We start from the raw sequence: 25,543 nt of genomic DNA on the forward strand, positions 1-25,543 counted from the left end.
ACGCGCGGTGCGCCGTACACGCGTTCCGTCCACAGCGGGCACGTACGCGATCGTCGGCGCAGGGAGCGCAAACGCCGCAGGCGGCGAGAGGGGCCCCAGTGCGGCGGAGCACCAGGACGGTCGTTCGCCCGGGAGCAATGCGGCGGTCCAGTCAAGACCCATCCACCAGCGCTGATTCTCGTACACGGTGAAGAGGAAGCGCACTGAGTGTGCGGGCTGTAGGACGGCAGACGTGGTGGAGCCTGGGCCGCCGGCGGCCATCACGGAGGCGGTTGCAGGTTCCGCGCTTGAAGGAGCGATCTTTGGAGGTAAAGGCAAACCAGTGATTAATGCCCGTGCGCGGTAAACAGTCCACCGGACATGAGCGCTGCGCCAAAGACCGCGACGAATGAGTGCAGCCCAACGTGCGCGCCAAGTGAGGAGGATGGTGCCGACAATGGCGACCAATACCCGGAGGCGTACAATGTAAGTCAGTAGGATGTAAGGAGCATACAAAGTCGCAAAGACGCGCAAAAGGACTACTGGAGAAATCGAGTTTGTTGGAGCGCAGCGGAGCACTGGGGAAAGCGTAGGCAGGAGGGCGTGGATAATGGTGAGGTCGGAAATGGTCTGTTGGAGAGACTCTTCCGTCACCGGAGATGCAACAGCATACTTGGAAATCATCGAGTGGGCTAGATTGAAGCCGAAGACGATGGCTACTGGGAAAATATATCTGTGCGGGAGGTCTAGCTGGCTTGTGTGGAGACGATGGGCACACGACTCACCTTATGCCAGTCTCGGGCAACATGCATACAGCCCACCACACCGCGAGTGCGATCCAACTGTCCTTCCATGGCGACTTCCAGCTCAAGATTTGTGTGAGCTGACGGAGCCGGGAAATGTAAGGGGCCAGGCCGACGAGGGCGGTTGTGAGTGGAGACGGAAGGGCACTGAGGAGGTCGATAAAGCTGGACACGGGGGCGGTTTCTGAGATCTTTGACATTGTCGGGGTGAGGTCGTCGTGGACAAGAGACGAGGCAGCCGCATCTGTGCTCGAGGCCGCCGACGTGGACGATGTCAAGGACGGTGGAAGGAAATCACGGGCAAGGCGCCGTACGTGTAAGAGGTGACCGCTTCAAATGGGCCGCGAAACTCGCTTTGTCTTGCCTCTTGTTCGCAGAAATTCTCGCTTCAGCATCCTCGAAACGCGTCTAGTCAGGCGTGGGCAACGCGAGAAAGTCTCCAGGGACGTAATGGACACGCTGGCAGGAGAATAGAGTCCGGTCGAACGATAAAGTCTCATCGGACGATCGATTATACGCAGATTATGGGTTCCTGCGAGCGAACAGTAGTGGCACCACCCTTCAAGCCCGCTGATATATACGAGCAGCCGTCTCCGCCATCCACACTCTCTATCCTGACCTCACACCATCATGTCGAAAGCGGATGCCAAAGCACAGAAACGCCAAAAGTTCGAGGCCGTCTTCTCCGTCCTCCTCGATGAACTTGTTGCCCACTTGGCTTCTAAGAATATGCCTCAGGTTGCCCTCGACTGGTATCGCAGGGTGGGTGTTGTAGATTCCTACTGTCAGGGCTTGCGCTGACGAGCCTCTGTAGAACCTTGAGTACAACGTCCCGGGTGGGAAGCTCAACCGCGGCCTGTCCGTAGTCGACACCGTCGAAATCCTCAAGGGCAGGAGTCTGACGGACGACGAGTACTTCAAGGCTGCCGTCCTCGGATGGTGTGTCGAGCTGGTGAGCTTGTCCCTGCATTCATGCGATACGCCGCCTTATCATGGTGGTCCAGCTGCAAGCGTTCTTCCTAGTCTCGGATGACATGATGGATTCGTCAATCACTCGCCGGGACCAACCGTGCTACTACAGGCTGGAGGGCGTAAATCTGATCGCTGTCAACGACTCGTTTATGCTCGAAATGGCCATCTATTATTTGATAAAGAAGCACTTTCGCCCTGAGCCATACTATATCAATCTCGTAGAGCTGTTTATGGAGGTGGGCCCGCCATGAAATCTTCCGAGTGGAATGTCTGGTTAACTGGTGGCCAGATGACGTACGAAACAGAGATTGGCCAGCTCATTGACCTTCTCACAGCCCCCGAGAACCATGTAGACCTGAATCGTTTCTCCCTTGAAAGGTAAGTACCACCATGCTCCACACAAGTCCTCGATAGTGAGTATGTCTGGTTTTAGACATCAGCTTATCGTCATCCACAAAACCGCGTATTACTCCTTCTACCTCCCCGTTGCGGTTGCCATGTACATGTGCGGTATCCAGCCCGCCTCCGCAGCTGCGGGCCCAGACCCGTACGAACTCGCGCAGTCGATTCTCATCCCGCTCGGCGAGTACTTCCAAGTGCAGGACGACTTCCTCGACTATGCAGGCACGCCAGAGCAGATCGGGAAGATCGGCACGGACATCGTTGACAACAAGTGCTCGTGGTGCGTGAATACCGCGCTCGCTCGCGCGACGCCTGCCCAGCGCGCGGTGCTCGATGAGAACTACGGCCGCAAGGATGCCGCGTGCGAGGCCCGCATAAAGGCGACGTACGAGGAGATTGGCATCCGCGCGCTGTACGAAGAGTACGAGGAAGCGGCGCACAAGCGCATCATGGGTCTCATCGAGACGATACCCGTGACGTCGAAAGCACCGGCAGGCCAGGCCGTCTTGAGGCGAGAGGTGTTCAAGACCTTCCTGGACAAGATTTACAAGAGGTCGAAGTGAAAGGTTTGCTGGAATGGGTAGCGCTCAATTCACATGTACATATCTGTCGAGATACGCATTTCGCGTCTGAGGGTCTTATCTAACACGCCGAATAATAGAAATTAGAATCGCATCCATGTGGCCATCAAAGCATGATGTCAGTCTTTAACAGGCCATGAATGGCTGGCTCTTGCACACATGACGTCCGCCTACCGATAAGTGTTATTATTTTGAACACGCCGCTCGGTGTTGGTGTCTTGGGCACTGGCAAGACACCATTGCGGTGTACTGTGCAACCTTAGAGCGCTCATCCACAGAGGCGGGCCGGTAAGTATGATATGTAGCAGCTCACGAGGCGCTGCCGCGCTGTCGTTGACCGATCAATGTCAGTTCATATCCGTTCGTATCCACCACCACGTGGGTACAGTATCCCAACAATTTCATCATGGACAAGTCCTACATACATAACTCTGGATGGATGCCGGAAGGGAAATTCAACTCAGCGACATCTGAAGCGAGATTATCGCATACCTTATGCGTAATCGCAGTGACTTGCGAGACGGAGGCAGCCTGCTCAAGGCAATGTGAATCTGCAAAGTTGGAGCTGGTGCTCGAGCGCTCCGCTTGCTGATTGGCCTGATAGGCCTTCTTTCGACGGCTACAAGCAGGTGGATGACTCACCGCTAGCCCTTCATGCTGCATAGACCAGCATAGACCTGGGCAAGCCACGGCCGGTTGGACTACTCGCGCATCGATCGATGTCGAAATCCTGTTCGAGCGCAAGCGAGATCTTCTCTGGTAGCCTCGACCTGCCTTATACAGCAATTGTCACGGAGATTTCGAGGGGAGTGTAGGCAGCAGATGTTGTAGTCAGCAGGACCATCGAGCAATGCGGAGACACGTTCCCCGTGTTGTAGTAAGAGTGTAACGTGCTTGTGGCCGAGTGGACCCGAGGAAATATGCTGAACGGACAAAGCAGGAGTCTAGCCGTTAGAGAATGCATTCGCGTACAGCCTGAAGCAGGGAGAGACTGACGGGTGCCACAAATCACGTCAATACAATGCGAATAGTAATCAATCAATCAATCATAACGTACGCGCGACACGATGGGACGACCGTAGACTAGGCCGGGGGCGTCGTCGGTAACTTTATTAAACAGTTGTCCGACAACAGCGTCGTGTGTGTACATGAGCATGCGTAAAACATGCGGCGGCGGCGTCACGTACCAGTATATGAAAGTCTCCAGATATAGACCGGACTCAGGAAGGCGTTGTCTACATTGCCTGCGACGCTTAAGAGTGTCGTTAATTACACACCTGGAGGAAGCAGCGGCATTAGGAAAGTCGGCTGGCACAACTGGTTCATGATGAAAGGATGTAGACTTGACACGACCTCTAGCTGGATCGGATCTTGATGTCTTTGTGACAAAGATGAAGACTTCGGGACTGACTCCGAGCGGCTCAAGCGCTCAGCAACGTTAGAGGGCGCGGCGAAACCCAGGTATATGGAGCCGGGTATCAGGAATCAAAGCCACATGCTTCACCAAAAGCAGCGGCCTGCGCCGGGGTAGGATGGTATCGCGTCAGCAGGCGAAGTTCGCAGCCTAGATAGAAAACAGCGTGGTCTTGAAGTGGGCCCTTCAATACAGATTATCAGCATCTTTTGGGGCGGTAGTTGAGTCGAAACGCCAGTCTGTGTATGTCAAATTGGTCTTCTCGCCTAGGGTGTCCATCAGGAAAAGCAGCAAAGCATAAGTCGACCCAGACGGTGTGTGATAGTGGCGAAGAGATATCCCAGAGCATTGGCGCGTCCCACTGATGCAGATGCACATTGTGCGCCGTCAACTTCCGCCAGTGCGTTAATAGTAAGTGTAGCTGTCTAGATGGACTAGCAGCGTCGGCTCCAACGTGGAGATGTTGCGTTCTGGGCGATAGCATAGATTCGCGGCGACGAGTCGTCTGCAGAACGACAGTAAGACAAATTCCGCCGATGAGAACCTGTCGTAGGGTAACCTAAGACCAGAGAGTGTAGAGCAGCCGTTGAGATAACATGGCTGCAAACTCCGATTATAGCTTACCACATGCTCGATGGAAGCGCCAGGAGAAGCTGACGGCGTGAAAACACGGCGCCCCCGCGTAAGTCTGGAGGAACTAAATCTCCAGTAATCGAATACCAAGGGGGATAGAGTAGCCCAAGATTATAGTGTGCGCTTCCGGATCGTTCGCATGGTGAAGTAGCGGTAGCGCCTCTGAGTGTTCAAGCCAGACGTGCGGAGGTCGAGCGTTTCACGACCCACCGCGTTGGCGAATCCCACATGAACTGAAGGGAATCCCCGTGCGGTTTTGCCCAGACACCGTGACAGAACAAGCCCTCAAGATCTGTGCGGACGCCAAATTAGCCTCCGCAGACCCATCGTGACTTACCTGTCAGCGCTCATACATCTTGACCCGTTCCAATCACCTGCATTATATATAGAAAAGTATTCTCAGAATAATGTTTGAGGAAATCCGCGGATACCTTCCGCATGAATCCACTCGAAGTGGATGAATGGGGAGACTAGTCGTGGGACAGGGCGCCTTTGCGCACGGCGAAAAGGTTCCCGCGTGCAAACCTAGATATATTACAGCTCTAAACGCGAAATTGTCGCCGACAGCGTTACACAAATGTTACTTACCTGGATTGTGGGCTCCCGGCGACATGGTCAGGGACTCGGAGCGAGCCCGGGCGCTTGAGCGCGTCGAAGGCGCGTCGCCTTGGTCACCTGATCCGAGTAGTCTGAGATGTCGCGGGATCGCCTCAAGCCTCCGCTGCTCGGGACTGCTGTCACCATGTTCAAAATGGTCCTGCGTTCTGGCTCTGGTTTTCCAAGAACCCAGAATGCGCTGCTGCGGAGAATGACCACCTCTTCAATGGATAATATCACAGGTTTGTAAGCGCACGCGGTCTAATATTGAATGGGAGGCTGATCATAATTACCTGCAGACGTCCGCGCGCAGCTGACGACGGAGCTCAAGGCTGCGATGAGGGTGCGTGTGCTTCCATGCAGGCTACAGACAGCTGATCTGCGCACACACAGAGCAAGAACACGATGAAGTCGACGGCAATTCGTGTAAGCCGCGCCCTTCTATGCTGGCCGCCATTCTGACGTGTTCTCTGTTCGTGGTGGGCTGCTGCCGCAGTCTGTCCTTGCTGAGGTATACGCAGCCGACAAGGCACCAGGCCGCGTCGAGCCTGCCTCGTCGTCAGCTATATTTGCGATCCTCCGAAAAGCAGTCCTCCGACGGGCAAGTTCCCTCCGCTCCCTCTTTCGCACGCGCCCGATGGGCTAATCCTATCATCCACGAGCAGACGGAGTCCGCCGCCGAATTTGAGAAAGCGTCTCGTTCTGATCTAGCGCAGAAGGAGAAGGACGAAGCAGATCTGTTGCAGGCCTTTGTTCCACCGCTTCTCCCCGAGGCAGAAATAGACCGTGTACTTCGGCAAGTATTTTCAGAACACCCTCAGCTGGCCGGTGAGGCTAGCTCTCGTAAAGCTCTGGGTCTCGTGTACAAAGCATTTTACACAAAAGTCGACCGGTCGTCTGTTGACAGCGATCTTGTGCGCAAACGCGCAGAGGCGCTACTCGCTGCGGAGGCGCGTCCAGCCTGATCAGGCTTCTGTTCATTGATGAACGCACATTATATTGTACACATGACATCCATATAATAGGAGTACAACAACACATCCTTCCCATTGAGTTGTCCGGAGGAAGGCTCGGGGCCGCAGGCCCGACAGCAAGCCAACAATTCAACAACAATGCACATGCTAGTACACCATGGATAGATATCTGTCTATGACGCAGTGCCAGACGAAGACTGCTCGTTCTGACGCCCTGCGTTCGCGTCGCCCACTTCAGCTGACCACTCGTCCCCACCGGAAATCGTAGGCGACGTAGCGTTGACAGGCTCCACAGCGGCTGGGCTGGCGGCGCTTCCCCCAGCGACGCCAGACAGATTCGTGGTTGCTGTAGTACTTGCAGCCGACCGTTCCTGTCCCTGCGGCGGAGCCGAGCCAATGCTGGGGGACGTGGGCAGGACGCTTCGAACACGTGAGAGCTCCTCGATACAACGATACACAGTGTTCGACACGCCCTCCAACACACGCAGGCGTTCGTCGATCGCATCCCGGGTCAAGCGATCCAACTGGGCCAGTTGCTGATCAGTAAGCGTGGGCGGCAGATGTGTCTGGACGGGGGCAGACGTGCGTGGGAAGCGTGAGGAGCCAGCTTGTGGATGCGAGCTATGGGCCGATGGCGCCTGGGACACCATTGATGCATTTTGGCCTTGGCTGCGAGAGAATGGTGAAGTGTGCGAGCCATATGATGGTGGAAGAAGGGTAGCCGCGCGGGCGGCAGCACCGGCTGGACTCACGTCGAACAATGGAACAAGGGATGGAACGTCCAGCCTGGTGCCGGTCTGGGTTGGTTGCGTCAATGGAGGTCCCGTCTCGGTAGAAGTAGGACCCGAAGACGGTTCGGATGCGGCGGATGTATTAGGATCTGTGCTCCTCGAAGATTCTGTCTGACCAGCGGAAATCGCCGCAGGACCCCTCGAAGACCCATCACGCGCGGAAGATGTAGATTGCGAAGAACCCAGTCTCCGTATCGCGGCCTGCATCGCAGCCTCTCTTGGTGTTAGCGCGGGCGTCAATTCGGATGCCGATGACGATGCAGACGCCGTTGGCGCTGGTGCGGGACCAGGTTCGCTCGGCACAGTAGGCGTTGGACCGGGAACGACCCCGGTTGGTTCCTGTGTTGGCGGTGGTTGCGTTTGAGGCGGATTTTGGGCAGGCGCTTGGCCAGGCTGAGGTGGACCAAACCATTGAGGGTCCATACCCCACGGCTGCCAGGCACCTCCCGGACCATGGAAGCCTCTGAAAAAAGGCGGTTGAGGTAGCTGCTGTTGTTGCTGACCTTGTGGGGGATAATGTACAGGGATGTAGAACGGAGGTGCTTGACCCGGCACCCAGCCTGCATTAGGGACCTGCTGCTGGGGTTGCTGCTGCTGTGGTAGGCCACCGGGAGGAAACTGGCCAGGCACGAGCGGCCCCTGCAATCCACCTGGCTGTGCGGGAACACCAAAGAAACGACCAAGCCAGGCTTGAGCAAGCGGTCCTGGTTGAGGGCCTGCGCCAGGTTGTGGAGGAGCCGGTCGGGCACCCGGACGATCCTGTGTCTGGGGTTGGTTCTGAGTGTCCGTTTCTAACACGGTGCGGCGGCTACAATGAGAACATGAGACAATCCAATCAGAAATGCAGATAAAATTCGACTAGCCATGTTGGGCAACTCTGTTGCCGTTCCAGCCACGATCGTAAACACTGGAAGTGGAAAATATGACCGCAGGGCAATTTCTTCGGGGTCATATTCGGCCCATCGTGATGAGTAGGCGCCTGCGGTTCGGCTGATGCAGCGCCAGGCAGTGGCTGATGATTCCGCGAAACCATTTCCTCGCGGCAGATGATACAAGTCCGATCGGACATTTCTGATAAATCCGTTTCGTTTGCGTCGGGATAGCGGCGGTCCATGTCTCGAGTGGCGTTGCGATATCGAACAAGTGCCCGTAGTCGTGTGATGAACGAGCGAGCAGTAAGGTAAACGTCTCGTACGATGTTTAGAGGTAATCCATAGAAGGTGAGGATAAGCATGAAGAAGACCAGGTAGGTGGCCAATTTGAGAAAGTCTGTGCCGAAGCTCAGTTTATGTTCAAGGGTCCAAAAATCTAGAAGTTCTCACCAGTCACCAATTCAATGTAGAACACATACATGCTCTTATTCTCCATTGGGGGTGCATTCTCGCCTCCCCTCTGACGCGCTCTCCGGATATCGATTAGAGATAAAATATACCTTGCCATTGCGTTGAGAGCGCTGGCCATCAATATAGCATACTGATGACCCATATGAGAAACCAGGACTTGGATCGAACAGATCAGTACTCACTTCGCTTGCAAAGAGTACCATACCGCCCACTCCATGCGTGAGAGTGCTTTCTACCGCAAATGAAAACATGACGATATTTATCCCCCACAGCAGGCAGAACAACATATTCATCCGGATGTGGAAAATCACAGGAGGGCCCGGATAGGTAGTTTGATCCATCTTGCGGTAGGCGTCAGGATCGAATGAGCGACTATGAACGGAGAAACCTCACCGTCTCCACACGATCTGCCATGAGCCAATGGAAGCATTTTACGAAGAGCAGAAACCCAAACATTAGCACAAAGGGAATATCAAAGTCATCCCGAAATATGGTGAACGCCAGCAAGGACTCGGTCACAAATATCCATGTTTGGTCGTAGAGCCGCTGTATGCGCAAGGTTAGGCAAGGCTCCGCAGATTATGCAGATGTCGCACCTCGACCTCACGAGGCTGCAATGGACCAAAGAACAGGCGCTGGAGGATGCGACCAAAGAGCAGGGCGAGAAGGAGACCAAAGTTGGCTAACACCTTGAGCAAGAGGTACATTCAATCCGCGCGGGTTGGGACGAAGAACGGCGGCACTCACTAGTACGCTTCGACTACTCCTTGAGAGGTAGATAGCGACGGAATAGAAATTGGGATAACTCCTGCAGGCATTTGCTACTGTTCCGACGACAGCACACGAACTGAATACGGTGTAGAGGAGGATTCTGTTCGAGGTGAGCAGCGCGGAGAGAGGCTGGAGCCTCTGGCGGACGATGTCGGGGACAGGCATGGGCCCAGCCAGTGCGAGGGGAGGCACTGGGGACACTGGGCAAGGAGGAGGGTGTCTAATTGCTGCCGGCTATGCAGTGGACCACGGTTTCAGCAGAAATGGCGGCGGCTGAGGCTCATGTTCCGACAAGCGGCGCGAGGTCGTCAATGGCGCCAAGGCGCGACGTGGCGCACGCGGCGTTGCAAGGCTTAGCGCCCATATGTTTTCCGCGGATTTAGCACGCCGCTGGCTTGTATTACACAGACGCCAAAATATAAAATATTACCTAAGCATTGATGGCGGACTGTGTGTCCGCTTTTGGAAGGTGTGTAGAAAGCACTCGACACCGGCGCAGTGCCCCCGGTCTCAGATGGACGCTCCCGTTTGTCCCGTGCAGATCCCGCGACGTGGTTAGTTGCCATCGACTATTTGTTCCGAGATGCTGAGCCAGTGGCGACGCTGAAAATCGCAGGATTGTGCAAAGGTCCGCAATACGCGCCATTTCGGAATTCCGTCGCGACTCGACAAGCGGCAGGGCCGCAGATTATATTTTTCCTCGCGGTGATGCGGAGTGCATTAGAGGACAAGGCGGAAGCTGAGGGCAGGATGGTGGGCGCTCACGGTGGCGCCTCCGCCGATGAGTGCTTCAGTTGGTTAATCTGATGGGCGTCCTTAGGCGCTGCAAAGGCGCCAGGAAGGGCGTCAAGGGGAGGAAAGGCGCGCATGGGAACTGAAATTATGCTCTCAAGATAGGCAAAGGCTGAAATCGCACCTGTTCGCGTCTCGAAGCATGTGCTGCTTTTGGCTGGAATTTAGGCTCCCCGCACAGGGGCCCCGCCAGTTCTTAGGTGTTTTACGCCTTGCCGAAGTCTTGCTGTTCTCATGCGGCGCCCCACGCTCAGGTACTTAAGGGGGGCCCCGAGTCCGCACACTGGCACCACGGACGTCCCCCTCGCAAGACATGCCCTCCTCCAAACCCCCTCCCTCCTCGTCCCGTCCCCGTCCACAGGGAGGCGATAGAAAGTCGGCTGCAGACTCCCCCTCATCTGCCTCGACTGGCTCAAAGTCTGCCCCGCCTCGCCTAGGCGTATGCTGCCGCACTCCGCTCACCGTCCTCGTCATCTCTCTGACGCTGTCCTTGGGCTACTTCCTGCTCCCATCACGGCTTGCAACCACTCCCCCAGATTCCTATGCCCTCTGTTCCCCGGACGGCAATAACATCTTCACCGCCCATGACGCACATCCTCGCGTGCAATGCCTTGTGGTGCATGGATCTCGATTTGCAGATGCCGGATCTTTGCGTGAGTACGCATTATTTGCCTGGGGTGTACGCTCGCTGAAAAGGCCATCCTCATCCAGACGAGGTCCAACACCGATGGCCGAGGTCTGTTGGCGAGAATACCACATCACCGCTTAGGGTCCATTTCATCCAACCGGGCCAGATTGTGGTTCCGGGCTTGAGCGGTACGCTAGCCAGCCAGGTCGCAGCATCCTCCGCTTCTGATACTTTCACAGACTCGCATGCACATATCTTGGAGTATGGTGCTATGAAACAGATTCCTCTAGAGGGCGCACATACGGCTGAAGGTAATACTTTAGCCATCTTCTTACACCCTTGCTGACCTGCCGTAGAAACTGTTGCGAGGGTGAAAGATTACATTCTGTCTAATCCAGAATTACGAAACGACAAGTCAAAGTATGTGGAGGGCTGGGGCTGGGATCACACTCAGTGGAAGAAGGAGGAATGGCCAAATTATGTCGGTATCGAATCGTTCACAATCGTCACCTCCCAAAGCTTATTCTGGCGTTGTTGCGGCATCATAGGACGTCTTTGAATCGGACCCTGACGTTGCTGGGCGGCCCATCGTTCTCCAGAGCAAGGATGGGCATGCGCTCTGGATCTCATCTACAGTGCTAAAGTTAATGGAGCCAATACCCGAGGAAGTCCCTGGAGGCGCCATCCTTCGCGACTCTTCCGGCAAGCCCACAGGTATTGGCTCACATACCCCAATTAGAGAGCTCTTCACAAATTCTTCCATCAGGAGTGTTCCTGGACAATGCTCAGGACTTGGTGGTCCGACCCGATCCCACCTATGAAATGCTGGAGAAACGCTTTGCGACCACTGTCAAGGAGGCTCTCGCGCGAGGATTGACGGCTATTCATGACGCCGGCTTGAGCCCCCTTTCACTTGACTTCTTCCGCAGGTTAGTCTCGTGAGATTTTTTCCGGCACATTGTTTGACCGCTCATTATTTTGCAGGCAGGCAGACGAGGGGAAGCTTCCCGTGAGATTGCAAAGTCGAGTGTGCTCTTGAAATTTGGCTGACTCCCGCTTGAATAGATACGCATTTACGGAATGACATATTACGACGAGAACGCTGACTATTGGGGAGACCGCGTGTCGAAAATCGTTGGGGCTGGAAACAATCGACTGACGGCGCGCAGCATCAAAGTCTTTGCGGATGGTCGGTTGCATGGATTCCTGGCATTGGTACGAATTTATTGACCTCCTTGCTCAGGTGCTCTCCGAACAGGCGGAGCCGCAGTAAGTGCACTTCCATTCTGTCTCTGTGTTCTTAGATTTACTGACATATGTGTGGAGTTGTACGAACCCTACGCTGACAACCCAGAAACACGAGGATTCATGCGTATCGAGCCAGAAGTATTGAACTCCATTATACCGAGGTTCATGCGGGATGGATGGCAAGTGGTGAGCATTGACTGCGTCTGGTTCTGTCGTATCAGGGATGAATGTCATTTCAGAACGTCCACGCGATCGGTGACCGTGCCAACGGCGTGGTGCTCGACGCGTTTGAGGAAGCGTTGAAGGGGGTTAACGTGTCTGCCCTCCGGCCACGCCTGGAGCACGCTCAGATTCTAGCTGAAGCTGACATGGCTCGTTTCGGGAACCTAGGAGGTGAGACATTCTAATCCGTGGATGACCTGAGTGCTCATAATTTCACAGTCATTGCTAGCATTCAGCCAACCCATGCGTGCGTATTTCCGTCGCTAATCCACCCACCAGCCATGCATGTTAACTCTATTTGGTTCTAGGATAAGTGATATGTGGTTCGGAGAGGAACGGCTAGTAAGCATCTCCTTATTTCTGCGATTTCTACGGATATAATAATATTCATCTAGGGTCCTGAGCGCGTCAAGGGCTTGTATGCCTTCCGGAGTATCCTCAACTATGGCGCGCGGATTACATTGGGCTCAGACTTTCCAGTTGAGGACATGAATCCCCTTGCAGGCTTCTACGCCGCTATTACGCGGCTGTCCCCAGACGGCACCTCGCCTCATGGACCAGGCGGCTGGTGCGTGCTTCTCATAAACCGTGCAGGCGTGGTTGCCAATGTCCATAATCTAGGTTCCCAGAGCAGCGTATGTCGCGCGAGGAAGCATTGAAAGGTGCGTGTGCGGGTTGGGTTCCACAAGGGCTCGTCACATAATGGCTAATTTCGCGCAGGGATGACGATTGACCCCGCATACGCATCCTTCTCCGAAGACACACTCGGATCTATTGTTGCAGGAAAACACGCGGACTATGTCGTTCTCTCGCAGGACATCATGTCCGTCCCTGCAGACACCATCCTGGATACGACTGTCGTTGCCACGGTGCTCGACGGCCGGGCTGTTTACGGCTCGATCTAAAAATTGAAACCTGGACAGTTGCTGTATATATTGGTGTGCGTGTACCGTTATTTCTTCATACGCCGCGCCTTGCGAGGCTGGGTCCGGCGATAGTACCCACGCCCGTGTATATGTAGTTATTTCAAGCGGTGGAGACCGAATCTTGATCTTTGTAGATGAAATTCAAGGCGTTTCATAGTCCGTGTTGTTCTCTCCGCTGAAGCCGGATTGACGGTGTTTGTGGGTATAGAGCCGGCCGGGCTATTACAGTCGCGATAGTGAGTATGGCAAGTTGGTCCCATCACGGTGGGCGATGAGCTTCCCGCGAATATATATTATCAGATTCGGGGCTTCCGGGGAGTTGAGTGCGACGGAAAGGTGATGCAAAAATAGTAAAATGGGAGACTGCGGCTCCGCTTAGATTAGGGATTCGTCGAATGGGGTGCGTGACGCCATCAGCGTGCACAATAGCAAAAACTTTCGACCCTAGCATCATGACGAATTCGAAGTAACACTGGTTACAATCTTGGTTAATCTTAGTACCTACTAGTCACACACATGCTTAGTGTTGCTTAAAGTGCTTTACAATTACCTAATAGTTCAAGCCTAACACGACCACGTGATAGACCTTTGACGCGTCGTCAAAGGCTACCGTTCTGAGCCACAACCGCGTTCACTCATACCTTCGTCTCCTCTTAATCGTTCACCGAATGCCCGCCTTTCAGAACCCACAAGGGGGAGTAGGCATAAAGCGTAAAAACGAAATCCATGACCCCAATATTTCCGGCCGCAAGCGACAGGCGACGGAAGATGACTCGATCGTTTCAGGGCACGGCCGCGCTGCGGGCGAGACTTCGGCGGGAATGAAGTATTGGTTTGTGGTCTGGTACGCTCGATTCTCAGATACGTCTTAGTTATTTGACTCAAGCTGGCGCAGGCGAAATCCGCAGTACAAGAAGCACAAGACTTGGGACGGCGACGCCGTACTGGTCGTGGGTGATCCTTCATGCACACTGTATGACATGGATGGCAAGCTGTGAGTGCGCAAACTCGACTGGAGTACGCGTTGCAAGCTCTTACAGCACTTTGAAGCCTTGTGTCGGGCCGTCCGCATGGTATCGAGGGCCTACACCAGATAACTGAGGGTGCGAATTTCACGGTCGGAGGCAAGGAACTGGAGGTCGACCGTCCCATGGACCGATCCGAGTTTTACCGTGGAACGTGTTTCTCAAAGAACGCAATGACATCCCCGCTGCTGGTGCCACCTATCTCAGGCGCATCGTCGAGACAGTTCACGCCTCTTCGTCCAAAGGCGCTCAGCTCGTTCAAACCACCGACAATGACATCCAATACCGCAACCAGTAAACGCGGTATTGAACTAGAACCCATCAACTTGGTTGCATCTGGGGAAACACCTCTGAAGCAGAAGGCTCACGATTCGTCTTGGACTGTGAATTGGTGAGCGGCGGTTAGTTCAGGCTTATAATTGGCTATATGCGCATACAGGCGGAAACCGCAACAGAGGAAACACAAAACGTGGGACGGGGACGCCTTTCTTACGCTTCGGGGGGAGAAGCTCACTCTGATCTCCGAGAAAGGTCTCATGTACGCAATGATTGTTCGCCGCTCGAGAGTCTGCGATGCTGAGAAATCGCACATGCAGACTCGGGCACAAGTCATGGGACGGCATCCGGATTCACACTGGCTACTCTGCGTTCATTGGCGGCAGAGAGATCGAGGTTGACAGCCAGATTTCCCTGTCGGAACTACCGACGATTGTTGGGGCGTCCGACGAGTCTAGCGTGGATCCGCTTATATCTACCCCTCCTCGTAGCCAGACCCGGGAATCGTTCCTTCTAAGTGTTCGACGAAGTAGTGAACAGCCGCAATCGGAGGACAACTCCCCAGGATCGTCTGTATCTGCTGCACAGAAGTACATACCGCCCACGTCTTTCTATGGCAAAGGCACGGCGCAGCCCAAACCTAAGGGACCATTGTACGTGTCTGAATCACTAGCTACCGTTTTCTTGATAATTGGTCTTTACAGACATGATCCCAAAGCTGAAGGGGCTGTCGTCATGAAGGCACCGTCCAAGGAACATGCCGCAAAACACAACAAGAAGTGAGCATTGAGTTACCTGGAGATGAAATACTTCGTCTTATGGACATATGCTACAGGAATCTTCCAGTCGTTGATGTGGTCGTTGATCCAATACTTGCTCGGCATCTGCGGCCTCATCAGGTTGAAGGTGGGTCCTCAGCGAGGGAATCCATGTCATTATACTGAAAGTAGTTTGGATGTCTTTGATCGAAGGGGTCAAGTTCTTATATGAATGTGTCATAGGACTGAGAAAACACGAGGGCTATGGCTGCATATTGGCCGACGAGATGTCGGTTTGTCACTGGATTTATAGTATGCATGCGATTCTGACAAGAAACCCAGGGGTATGGGCAAGACACTACAGGTATGTAAAAGCATATCTCCATTCATTTCCTCATGATAACCTCTGCGATGCCATGACAGACGATCACGTTGTGCTGGACATTACTCAGTGTGTATTGGTAACTCGCGGTTAGATCCGAGATCATTGACTTCTCGTCATTCTCGCAACAGAGCAGAACCCATATGCGAGTGGCAATCCGGTTGTCGGCAAGATCCTCATTGTGTGCCCGGTTACGTTAATCAGTGTGAGTGGGTTTGTTGCATGGTGAATGCTGACATCCCGTGTCTCCATCCTAACGCCTTTCGACGTAGAACTGGAAGAATGAATTCCACAAATGGTTAGCCTATCGGTGTCAACGTGTGCGCCCATGCTCATATGTCATCCAGGCTCGGAAAGGATAGAGTGGGTATCTTTGTTGGAGACAAGGACAAGGCTGTGATCAAGCAGTTCATCAACTCGTAATACCGCTTCTCATCATTTGGAAGCACAGGTCCTAAATTTTCTTCCGTTCTAGAAGGATACACCAAGTGCTAGTTATTGGCTATGAACGCCTTCGTTCAGTGATGTTAGTGTCACCATTTTCCGGCTTCTGCACATTGACATGGTACTCTCTAGAGCCGATTTGACCTATTGCATGTAAGGATAATGTACTCATTCTCACCGTGATACCTGCGCTGACTACGCTAGCCCCCCCATCGGTCTTGTGATTTGTGATGAGGGTCAGTGTGACATGTTCATTAAATCATATAGGGTATCATGTCCTAGTCATTTGTAAAGGACATAGACTTAAATCAGCGAATAACAAAACATCGACGATGTTTGAGGCGCTACGAACACCTCGGAGGATTATTCTTTCGGGTACCCCGATTCAAAACGATTTAGGCGAATTCCATGCGATGGTGAGGGACTCACGCCTCCGACCTGTACGTGGAACTATGCTGACTGGCGCACGTATTTCCAGGCTGATTTTTGCAATCCGGGTCTTCTCGGTGGGTCGACGTCAATTTGCATATGTGGTCGAGCTGACCTCATTTATCACATAGATGACTACAACATATTCCGCAAAGTGTACGAGACGCCTATATTGAAGAGCCGAGCGCCAGGGTCTTCTGCGAAGGAGACGGAACTCGGCGAGGCTCGATCGGCCCAGGTACGAGTCATACGATTTGTGTATCCAACAGGTCCTAAGGTGATATGTTAGCTTTCAGCTATTGCCCGGAGCTTCGTACTCAGGAGAGACGCTACCATCTTGAAGAAATATTTGCCTCCGAAGCGTATGTCTAATTTTTCTGGCTCATCTTCTTTGGCTCATTCTACTGTCGTAGATGAATATGTTGTATTCGTTACTCCAACCAAGGTCCAGCTGTCGATATTCAATAAGATTCTTACGGCGGATAGATTAGACAACCTTGTTAGGAACTCCACAGCGGAGTCACTGGCTCTCATCAACATGCTGACGAAGATCAGCAACAGTCCGATTTTGCTGAAAGCTACTTTAGACCAGGCAAAAAATAGAGCGGACCAGGGTGGTGATGTCATCAAAAAGAACGCGATTGAGGAAGCCCTCAAGTTACTCCCGGAGAGGGCTCGAGTGGACGATGTGACTCTCAGCGGTAAACTTTCGGCTTTCTTCATGGTTATTTGAAATGCTGACCGTCTCGTTGCACAGGCAAGCTCACGGCTCTTGCTCATCTACTTCGTGCACTGCATAAGGTAGTCTTTCACTAAATTAAACTACCCTATACTGATAGGTCCGTTTGGGTAGCACACGGATGAGAAGTGTATCATTGTATCGCATTATACGTCTACGCTAAATCTCGTGGAAGCATTTTGCAAGAAGCAGGCGTACACATACCACCGCCTAGATGGGTATGCTGCGCTCTTGCCGGTGAAATTGGAAAAAGCTGACTGATATTTTCACAGGCAAACGCCGGCCCCAAAGAGACAAGAATACGTGAACGAATTCAACAAATCAAACCAGGCGAAGCGCTGTGCGTGTATAATATAAAGCCAGATAAGTTAGTCTGACAAATCACCTAGTCATATTCCTTCTGAGCTCAAAGGCTGGAGGCGTCGGATTGAACCTCATCGGCGCCTCAAGACTCTGTCTGATCGACTCAGATTGGAATCCAAGGTGCGTCTGAGAGCCTGAGGCTCGCCGTAGCACATGCTTCGCTGGATTGACTGTTGCATTTAGTCATGATCTCCAGTCTATGGCTCGTATTCATCGGTCAGCATTTGCATTCTCCATATCGCACGCAATCATGTGGGCTGACCCATGTCTTAGTGATGGGCAGAAGCGCCCCGTTTTCATATACCGATTTCTGACCGCTGGTACCATCGATGGTGAATGAAATCGCGGTTACTACATTGGTTTTCGCAATATATATACTGAATTTCAACAGAGAAAATATACCAGCGGCAAGTGACTAAGTTGGGACTAAGCAACTGTGCGTGCCCACTGCCCTAAGTCGTGTAGAGACTAATACTTCCCCCATAGCATTGATGGGAGATGTAGGCACTCACAAGTATACCAGTTCATCGTTCTCGTTAAAGCAATTGTTATAGGGACCTTCCGCGTCCAAGTCGGACTCCTTTACCCGTAAAGATGTGAACTTAGTTTACACCCAAGAATTCTTGAATACTTGCTGACGCTAATTCTCTCCTTAGTTACAAGACATCTTCACTATCCATCCACATACCGCTTGCCACACGCATGATCTGCTAGAGTGCCCTTGCGAGTCGACTGGCGATGGTGCAGCGACGAGCGAGTTGGGTGGCATGCTTCCGCCTGCAGAAGAAGATTACAGCAGCGGTGAAGATGCGCCTGCAAGCTTCGTCGTTGCATCACAGGTCGATGCGGAACAGATCGAGAAGCGGGACCGAGCGGTATGCATCCTCTATTGTACGATGAGTGCTAGACATTTGACGGACATGGTTGGTATAGTACATGAAACAGAAGAAGGCCCAACTAGCAGCCTTGGGCGAATGGACACATATCAATTGCCTGAAGCGCGGTGCTTATGAGCGAATCCAGGACGATATTCTGGGTGATATGCTATACTCTCCGCCTACAGAGAAGTTGTCGGATAATGCAACTCAGAATCGGAAGTTGTCCCTCCTGGACGCTGTAGACCTCGACAACCTCAAGGCTGCAAACCCCCCTCCGTTGTCTGTGGACCAAGTTCCCGGGGGGACTGTCTCATTCCTGTTCGAACGTGGATCGAAAGCGGAGATAGTTGCCGAGGAAGCCAATATTGCTGATCCAGACTCAGTCTAATCTGCTTTTTGTGGATTGTAGATGTTTCTGCTTTCATATTAGTACTTACGATGCACATAATGCTATATCTGTTTGACCAATCTGAAGCAGCAGGTAATAAAAGTCACGCTACTGAACGCGTCTGGTCACGAAACGGTTACGTTGTGACGAGACGTGTTTTGTAAGGACTCGGACTTGCAATGAGTCTCTCCGATGCTCATTCCCTTCAATTTAGAGTATGAGGTATCGCATGAGAGCACTGCAATAGGTGAGCTCAATATTTGTGATCTCGAAATTCATGTACATCGGCGAATTGTTGAGCCTAGGCGCTTAGTATACGTATCTCTGCAATGGTGTTTCGATCGCGTGGTTGTAATGGAGGTATACCATGGACTTTGAGATGTGAGTATCTAATTTCACGAAACAGATTTTCCTTTCATAACATGTTTGGTTGTCTGTCTCAGGTCTTCAACAACGCTGGCCAGTCGCGCTCGTTCGCAACATTTGCCATGGTTGAGGTCTTTGAGAAAAATGCTGAGTCATGCCGTCACCTCTACCGAGTAGGCGTCGATGCCAGCATCTGGTTGCAGCATGCAAGCTTCAGCAAGGGAGGCAAAATCCTGGGCTACGACTTCTATTCTTCCGTGTTCGCAGCTTTGCAGAGTTGCCGTTTGTCCCACTGTCTGTGTTCGATGGCGTAGGGAAACCTAAAGTAAAGCGAAACAGCAAAATGAGAAAATCAGGTTCTCTCATGCACTCGTTATCGGGATGAACAAGTACTAGAAATTTATGGAATGGAATGACGATTGGTATGACTACTCGTTTCCTCGTGTTCTGCAGCTGATTATGATCCTAAAAGCTTTGGGCGACGCAGAAACAGAACTTGCCCATCTGAACAAGATTGGGGCCATTGACGCTATAAGTACTGATGATGTGGGCACACTTGTATTTGGAGCCAAAAGCATCATCAAGAAGTGAGTGGGTTTGCTAGAAGAATCGCGCCCCATACTTACGACTCCATCTTGCCAAATTCGGGCTTGACCTTGACGGAGAACAAGCCCAATCCCTCGCGATCTGAGTGGAAAATTAAGCAAGTATTATGTCGTTATCATCTCCGCAGAGGCTACCCGAACACATCCGAAGATTCTGCTAACCAGGGTTCGCCCTATTCTGGAAGAGACTATGATCAGGTATGCTAACATTGGTTGTTAACACTAATGTAGGACGTAAAGCTGACGACGCAACTTAGCAGATTCGGTCCGCAGTTGCACATGCCCTCACTCACTTGGGCAGCTGCTCACAGCTTGGGAGAGGCGCCACGTGCAGAACATTCATGCGTTCCTGGCTCGCTGGCGAACAGAACAGAACACCGAAATTCATACCAACGCACATGAACTATTGCGCCACACTTACCCATCACTGTCCATACCGGTCAACTTCCCAGACTTAGCTGTACTTGAGTATTATGCTAACCCAGTCACCAGTGCTCGCGAGGGACGTCATGGTGACGGCGCTGTGCGTGACAATGGGTATCTAAGCTTTGCAAAGGCTACAAGCTTTGTCGAAAACCATTTCGATGAGTGGGGATATCACTCTGAAGTCATCAAATGCTTCTGGATGGTCTCGTACCCAGACGTCTTTCGGACTGTTCTCTGGAAGGCTGCTACCCTACGGCGTGCGGCGTTGAAGACAGACAAGAAAGGAAAGGAAAGAAACGAAGCGAATTCGGGCTGGCCCCAACGATACTGCAGGCCCATTGCGGCCCCCGAAAGCCGAGGCAAGTTGGTAATTTGGCCTTTCTCGTTACTAAATATCTCAACCCGAGCGATGTTGATCGGCGAGCAGCGGCATTCATGCGGTGAGACGATGCGACTCCCGCCCATGCCTGTGAAGACGAAATTTATCCGCCCATCGGCAAAATCGTTGGACTCAGGCGACCCGTACCGATTAATAACATGCTCGAGTCTCGTGTCGAGGTTGATCCTACCCAGCTTGTTTATCTGGCGGACGTGGCGATAAAAGGCAAGCACAAAGGGCCTGCTTTTCCGCATAAAGGTGCCGCCGATTATGATTTTGACGATGACGACGAGGTTCCAGACTTCCTAGTGGGTAGCTCACAGGACAATGCGCAGGGCGCGACCACCGCCTCCGAATCCTTTGAGCGTCATGGATGTCTGGCTTCCAGCGTCAACCATGAGCCAGGTGCACCCTGGGCTCGTCGAAGATTCGAGGCTGCCGAGGAAGCGAAACAAGCGAGGAAACGGTCCGGGGAAAACGTAAGAAAACCCAGGTTGATGACGGAGTCACCGACGGTGACACCGAGGCGCGCTCGCCAGTTCGACCAGCGGGTAATCGCTCACGCAGATCAGGACGAGACGACGAGTAGCCGAACGGGGATGAGAGCATATGTCCTAGACCAAGCCAGACGCCTCGTAACTCCTCAGTGATAATCAGCCCATTTAGGGAGTCGTCCCTGCTGGTTAGGAGATGTGATTTTCTCTTCACGTTTCTGAACCCTGATGGCTCAGGCCAGCTCGTTGTAAACGGCGGTGACCTCTTGTCTCAGCCGGTCCTTATCGAGCAGGTAAAAATTGCGTCCGATCAAATTGCTCTTCCTCTCCCCTCGATGGCTGCTAACACAGACAAAGGAAGGGTAAAGCGCCTCTGAGACGCAAGCGGGCTAAACAATCGACTGGCAGTACCTTCACGGCGGCTGCGTGTGATCATTCCCTGCTTCTAGAGGAATGACCCACCCATAAGCAAATGGGATGCATATGTGGATTTTGAGTGTACTTCCCCGTAAGAACACCCACACAGCCGCAAAGACGAAGCTCAAGCAGACACGACAGTCTGGAGGGCAGGCTGTTGTCCAACGAAATGAGGCGCGACGAGGTCTTCAGGATTCCCAAGGTTGCCACCCTCATACCGCGAAGCTGCGTTGTGGAACAATGAGCCTATGTCCAGCCTTCCAAAGGTCCCTTCGTCGGTGCCCACGCCCTTCCCTTTGCTGTCTCCGCTTCAATGATCCTCAGCACAAACGAAGAGAAAGCGGTCGCTGGAAATTGCTAACATCGATGCTATCGAATTTGAAAGCGACTCTGAAGAAGCAGAATCCAGGCCAGCTATTGCGCCGAAGCGACGAGGATACCAATTTGCAAGAGAAGCATCGTCGCCACAGGCCAGCACCCTGCAACTCGATACCCAAGACCAGGATATGATTATTAATTTGACGTAAAGGGTTCATGGAACTACACCTATCTATTCTTGACTTACCTTGCATTCCCTGGTGACTGTAGCATATAGCTTCTTGATTGCGTTGACAAAACGCTCTCGTTTGGATCGTTGGGTTATTTGTACAAGATCTCACTCATATTTTGTCAATGGCATTGAACTGTCAGTCCTCTTGAGAACCGGTTTGTAAAGCTTTTCAGCTAATGTTATAATCATTACTAATGTTTACGAGCATTATACTTACAAATCGTCGAGTTCCAGTTTGGGTGCGGAATTGTCTAAATCCTCTACACTCCATTTTGAGCGCAACTCGATAGTGTAATCATCCGTATCACCAGCAAGAAAGCGTTGCATGGACGCCCATGCAATCATGACCGCGTTGTCTATGATAGTCATCAGTACTACGATAGTACAAAACAAGTTCGCAGCAATACTTACCAGTGCAGAGAGAAGGGGGAGGAAAAATCAGAGAGATCGGAACGTCGGGGCTAGCCCCATCCAAACACGCTCTTAGTCTGGGACCGGCGTCAGCGAATACCCTTACAGTATGCGTACTAGCGTCCACACCTTTGTCGCAAAAACATATTGCTTGCAACTCCGCCACTGACCACTAGATGTCGGATGTCAATTCCCTTCCGCCGGCACACGCGCAGTCCAAGTGCAAGTTTCTCCTCCAGCTGGCCCACGGCGGCCATCTGAAATCGAGTCGCAATCGCGTATCGAGTGTGCTCGTCAATTATGCCACCCCGCGCGTGCATAAAACGCTCCACGGTTGAGTGCAAGCCGGTGTACGAGAAGGCGAGCCGACCGCGCATCGGCAGCGGGATGTGCGGCGCCTCTAGCTCTGCCTGCGATCGCGCACCTCGCTCTTCCGATTCCGCTTCGACGGGATCGGAGGTAGGGCCACTCATGCAGAACTGTTCAAGAGCGGCGCCGGGCCCATGCTGAGACCACGGGAGCGAGAGCATGCGCGACACTTTGTCGAAGGCGCGGCCGATGCTCTCGTCGAGGGTCGTCGCAAGCGTGCGGAACGTCCGTGGCGAGCTGGCAAGCAGGAGAAGCGTGTGCCCGCCCGAGACAAGGAGCGTGAGGAAGGGGTATGTGGGGAGCGAGTCGACAGGCGTCGTGAGGAAAGGCGTCAGGGCGTGTGCTTGCTAGAGAGGAGTGAGATAGGATGTTTGAGCATTCCACAAAAGCATACGATGTGAGAGATGGACGAACCATGTGGTGTACGCCGACGAGAGGTTTGTTCAGTGCCGCAGCGAGAGTTTTGGCGGCGTTGGACCCGACGCTAAGGCATCCTCCGATTCCTGAAGCATGTGTGGTTCAGATATGATGGAGGTGAGCAAGCTTCTGGAAACGTACCAGGGCCTCGTGTGTATGCTATCCCATCAACGTCATTTATTGACATACTAGCCTCCTCCAACGCCCTTCTTACTGCTCCTGGCTAGCGTCGGACCAGAGCATGAGATGTCGAAGAGAAGGCTAGAAGCAAAGTTACTTACCATATTCCGTTGGTGGGCCTCAATGGCAACATAAGGATGTATTCCACCGTATGCTTCATGACTGCGGATATATTTGAATAATTTTATGAGAGAATGTGAAGAGCTGGTCATACTAGCTGTCTTGCCTCAGCACGACATTGGAGAGAATCTGACGTTCCGAGGTGACTATTGCCGCACAAGTATCGTCTGCAGAAGACTCGACAGCAAGCACTGTGAGGTTCCGATGAGGTGGGGCTGTAGTTAAGTTGCGGGTGATGAAGGCAAGAGGACGAGAAAGACGAGTTAAGCCATACATCCGGACAAGGAATTTGTGGAGATATTGACACGATATGTGGTGGTCGCCGACGCGCGCGCTCACATTCTCCCCTCCCTTTCCTCTCCTCCCTCGTCGCTGCGGTGTCTGGCGCAAATTGTCTTCCCACTACTTTATGACTGCCTTTGATGCTGGTTATACCTTTAACGACATCCCCGCGCCCTTCGTTTAATCACCTTCATCCACATTTACGCACGCATGCCTGGCCAAATGGGCCGACGATCCTCGCAGGACAGCAGCTTGCACAGACCAGAGAAACGAAGGTCCTCGAGCCACGAGGACGACACACCACGCGCAACGCTGCTCCAGAGCGTCTCCGGTGGAGTTTATCAGGATGTGAGCGGTGATTTCCAGCCTTCCAAGAGGCTCGCATTTTTGTCCGAGAAGCTATTGTCTTCATCCAGCGGGTCTAGCAGCCAGCGTAGCGGTTTGCCAGTGCGTACACATTCACGTACAGACTCCTCTCACACGTTCGTCCCCCGCGAATCCACACCATCTCCTGCTCCAGCAATGGCGTCCGCTCCGTCGCAGACAAAGGGGCATACGTCTCCAACAAAGGTGGGTGTCCCATATCACGAGTCCCCGATAAACAGTACAGGAGCTGTGCCTTCCACAAACATATGAGGCAATCAACCCTGCCCCTATGCCTGCCGTGTGATCCATCAGTCAGAAGCCAGATATTAGGTTCAATTCCGCACGCTCTCTTCCTCATTTGCCTCCGTATGCGTATACGTGTTCACATCGTTCCCTATGCCAGACTTCGCGAACATATGACTCAAAGCTCGTCTCTCGAGAAATGCATCGCCTAGGCAACCTTGCGCACTCGCACCTCCCCGCCCTCGCGCCGTCGCACTCTGCGCCCGCACAATCGGTCAGCAACATGGTCGCAACCACTGTACCCAGCACCGCGGCGAGCTCTCCGGGAGACCCCTGGCAGTCACTGCATGTATATGTTCTGCCACTCTTCAACGGTGAGCCACTACGAATCCCTATGTGAGTAGACTTGTCCACTATTCGATCTTAGATACTATATAGCATATTCGTAGCGAAGATCTCAACCACCTGGTCAAACGCCATATCCAGGCCGTCATTTCACAGTCGCCATCGAAAGCGCTTGCGGTCCTGGAGAATGATGCAGCGGAACTTATTTCGTCCGGCATGGTGACACTGAACGCAAGATTGACGGAGATATCGGATGAGAAACTGGTTGGACGCGTCGTGGAAGTGTGGGGATTCTTTTGGGATCAGGTGCTGCCTTATGTCGAAGGGGTAAGTGCTTTACACGTCGTCGACTTCATCTAGATCTAACGGGCGGCCAGGCATTGCTCCCGCTGCAAACAGAGCCACTGCTCTCATCCCTGTACCGCGTGCCCAAATCCCATAAGCCGACCACATCGCCGATCGCTGGAGCGAACACCAAAGGTTCTATATCTTCGCTTATGCTCCAGTCGTCGCAGATTGATGTGCGAACCGTCGCCCTGGAATCGTTCCGCGATCGCGTGATACTTCCTGCCTTTCCTCGCATGTATGGACGTCTCACCACCTCCGGCGAAGCAGCGATCCCAGACAGCCCAACATTACAACAACCTAGGCTGCAGCAAATGTATGCCCCTTTTCCACGCCGTCTGCTAATGGCTGATATCGTGTGTACCTTACAGGCTGCTTGTCCTTGTATCTCAGCGCTCGCACCGCCCTATATCATTTTCCCTTACGTCGGCACCGCCACCGCCTACGCCAGGGGAGGCGGCGGTACAGCA

At 52.9% G+C, this 25,543-nt stretch overlaps 8 protein-coding genes across 8 annotated transcripts; 6 read left to right on the forward strand and 2 right to left on the reverse strand.

Annotated features, from left to right (window-relative positions):
* Positions 1–1,412: 1,412 nt before the first annotated feature.
* Positions 1,413–2,719, forward strand: FIBRA_06538 (uncharacterized protein; the record flags this gene model as incomplete). The annotated part of the gene is made up of 5 exons (XM_012328258.1): positions 1,413–1,544; positions 1,597–1,734; positions 1,787–1,990; positions 2,044–2,132; positions 2,188–2,719. The coding sequence occupies 5 exons, from the start codon at positions 1,413–1,415 to the stop codon at positions 2,717–2,719; spliced, it is 1,095 nt and encodes a 364-aa protein (XP_012183648.1).
* A 2,759-nt stretch (positions 2,720–5,478) lies between these two features.
* On the forward strand, positions 5,479–6,346 carry FIBRA_06539 (uncharacterized protein; the record flags this gene model as incomplete). Its single annotated transcript, XM_012328259.1, has 5 exons — positions 5,479–5,623; positions 5,681–5,724; positions 5,775–5,807; positions 5,878–5,892; positions 5,945–6,346. 5 exons carry the CDS (start codon positions 5,479–5,481, stop codon positions 6,344–6,346), a joined length of 639 nt encoding a protein of 212 aa, XP_012183649.1.
* A 182-nt stretch (positions 6,347–6,528) lies between these two features.
* Positions 6,529–9,425, reverse strand: FIBRA_06540 (uncharacterized protein; the record flags this gene model as incomplete). The annotated part of the gene is made up of 7 exons (XM_012328260.1): positions 6,529–7,954; positions 8,055–8,415; positions 8,469–8,619; positions 8,672–8,830; positions 8,883–9,035; positions 9,086–9,178; positions 9,237–9,425. 7 exons carry the CDS (start codon positions 9,423–9,425, stop codon positions 6,529–6,531), a joined length of 2,532 nt encoding a protein of 843 aa, XP_012183650.1.
* A 940-nt stretch (positions 9,426–10,365) lies between these two features.
* Positions 10,366–13,055, forward strand: FIBRA_06541 (uncharacterized protein; the record flags this gene model as incomplete). The annotated part of the gene is made up of 16 exons (XM_012328261.1): positions 10,366–10,705; positions 10,764–10,868; positions 10,920–10,991; positions 11,037–11,161; positions 11,229–11,394; positions 11,447–11,609; positions 11,665–11,689; positions 11,746–11,869; positions 11,924–11,949; positions 12,007–12,114; positions 12,168–12,321; positions 12,370–12,397; positions 12,459–12,492; positions 12,546–12,718; positions 12,772–12,812; positions 12,871–13,055. 16 exons carry the CDS (start codon positions 10,366–10,368, stop codon positions 13,053–13,055), a joined length of 1,869 nt encoding a protein of 622 aa, XP_012183651.1.
* A 689-nt stretch (positions 13,056–13,744) lies between these two features.
* Positions 13,745–15,940, forward strand: FIBRA_06542 (uncharacterized protein; the record flags this gene model as incomplete). Its single annotated transcript, XM_012328262.1, has 13 exons — positions 13,745–13,920; positions 13,972–14,070; positions 14,127–14,492; positions 14,541–14,639; positions 14,698–15,030; positions 15,082–15,156; positions 15,213–15,283; positions 15,349–15,424; positions 15,478–15,499; positions 15,559–15,586; positions 15,649–15,722; positions 15,790–15,815; positions 15,865–15,940. The coding sequence occupies 13 exons, from the start codon at positions 13,745–13,747 to the stop codon at positions 15,938–15,940; spliced, it is 1,521 nt and encodes a 506-aa protein (XP_012183652.1).
* A 353-nt stretch (positions 15,941–16,293) lies between these two features.
* Positions 16,294–18,758, forward strand: FIBRA_06543 (uncharacterized protein; the record flags this gene model as incomplete). The annotated part of the gene is made up of 16 exons (XM_012328263.1): positions 16,294–16,377; positions 16,440–16,467; positions 16,522–16,628; positions 16,680–16,752; positions 16,804–17,091; positions 17,148–17,191; positions 17,244–17,347; positions 17,402–17,469; positions 17,519–17,612; positions 17,676–17,708; positions 17,766–17,824; positions 17,884–17,928; positions 17,979–17,992; positions 18,047–18,088; positions 18,149–18,367; positions 18,426–18,758. The coding sequence occupies 16 exons, from the start codon at positions 16,294–16,296 to the stop codon at positions 18,756–18,758; spliced, it is 1,635 nt and encodes a 544-aa protein (XP_012183653.1).
* A 1,934-nt stretch (positions 18,759–20,692) lies between these two features.
* Positions 20,693–21,184, forward strand: FIBRA_06544 (uncharacterized protein; the record flags this gene model as incomplete). The annotated part of the gene is made up of 1 exon (XM_012328264.1): positions 20,693–21,184. The coding sequence occupies one exon, from the start codon at positions 20,693–20,695 to the stop codon at positions 21,182–21,184; it is 492 nt and encodes a 163-aa protein (XP_012183654.1).
* Positions 21,185–21,569: 385 nt separating this feature from the next.
* On the reverse strand, positions 21,570–23,768 carry FIBRA_06545 (uncharacterized protein; the record flags this gene model as incomplete). The annotated part of the gene is made up of 8 exons (XM_012328265.1): positions 21,570–21,753; positions 22,213–22,351; positions 22,407–22,483; positions 22,536–23,122; positions 23,190–23,278; positions 23,334–23,415; positions 23,474–23,534; positions 23,587–23,768. The coding sequence occupies 8 exons, from the start codon at positions 23,766–23,768 to the stop codon at positions 21,570–21,572; spliced, it is 1,401 nt and encodes a 466-aa protein (XP_012183655.1).
* Positions 23,769–25,543: the final 1,775 nt, after the last annotated feature.

Source organism: Fibroporia radiculosa (genome assembly GCF_000313525.1).
Source record: "Fibroporia radiculosa TFFH 294 genomic supercontigs, scaffold7846, whole genome shotgun sequence".
Taxonomy (NCBI): Eukaryota; Fungi; Basidiomycota; class Agaricomycetes; order Polyporales; family Fibroporiaceae; genus Fibroporia; species Fibroporia radiculosa.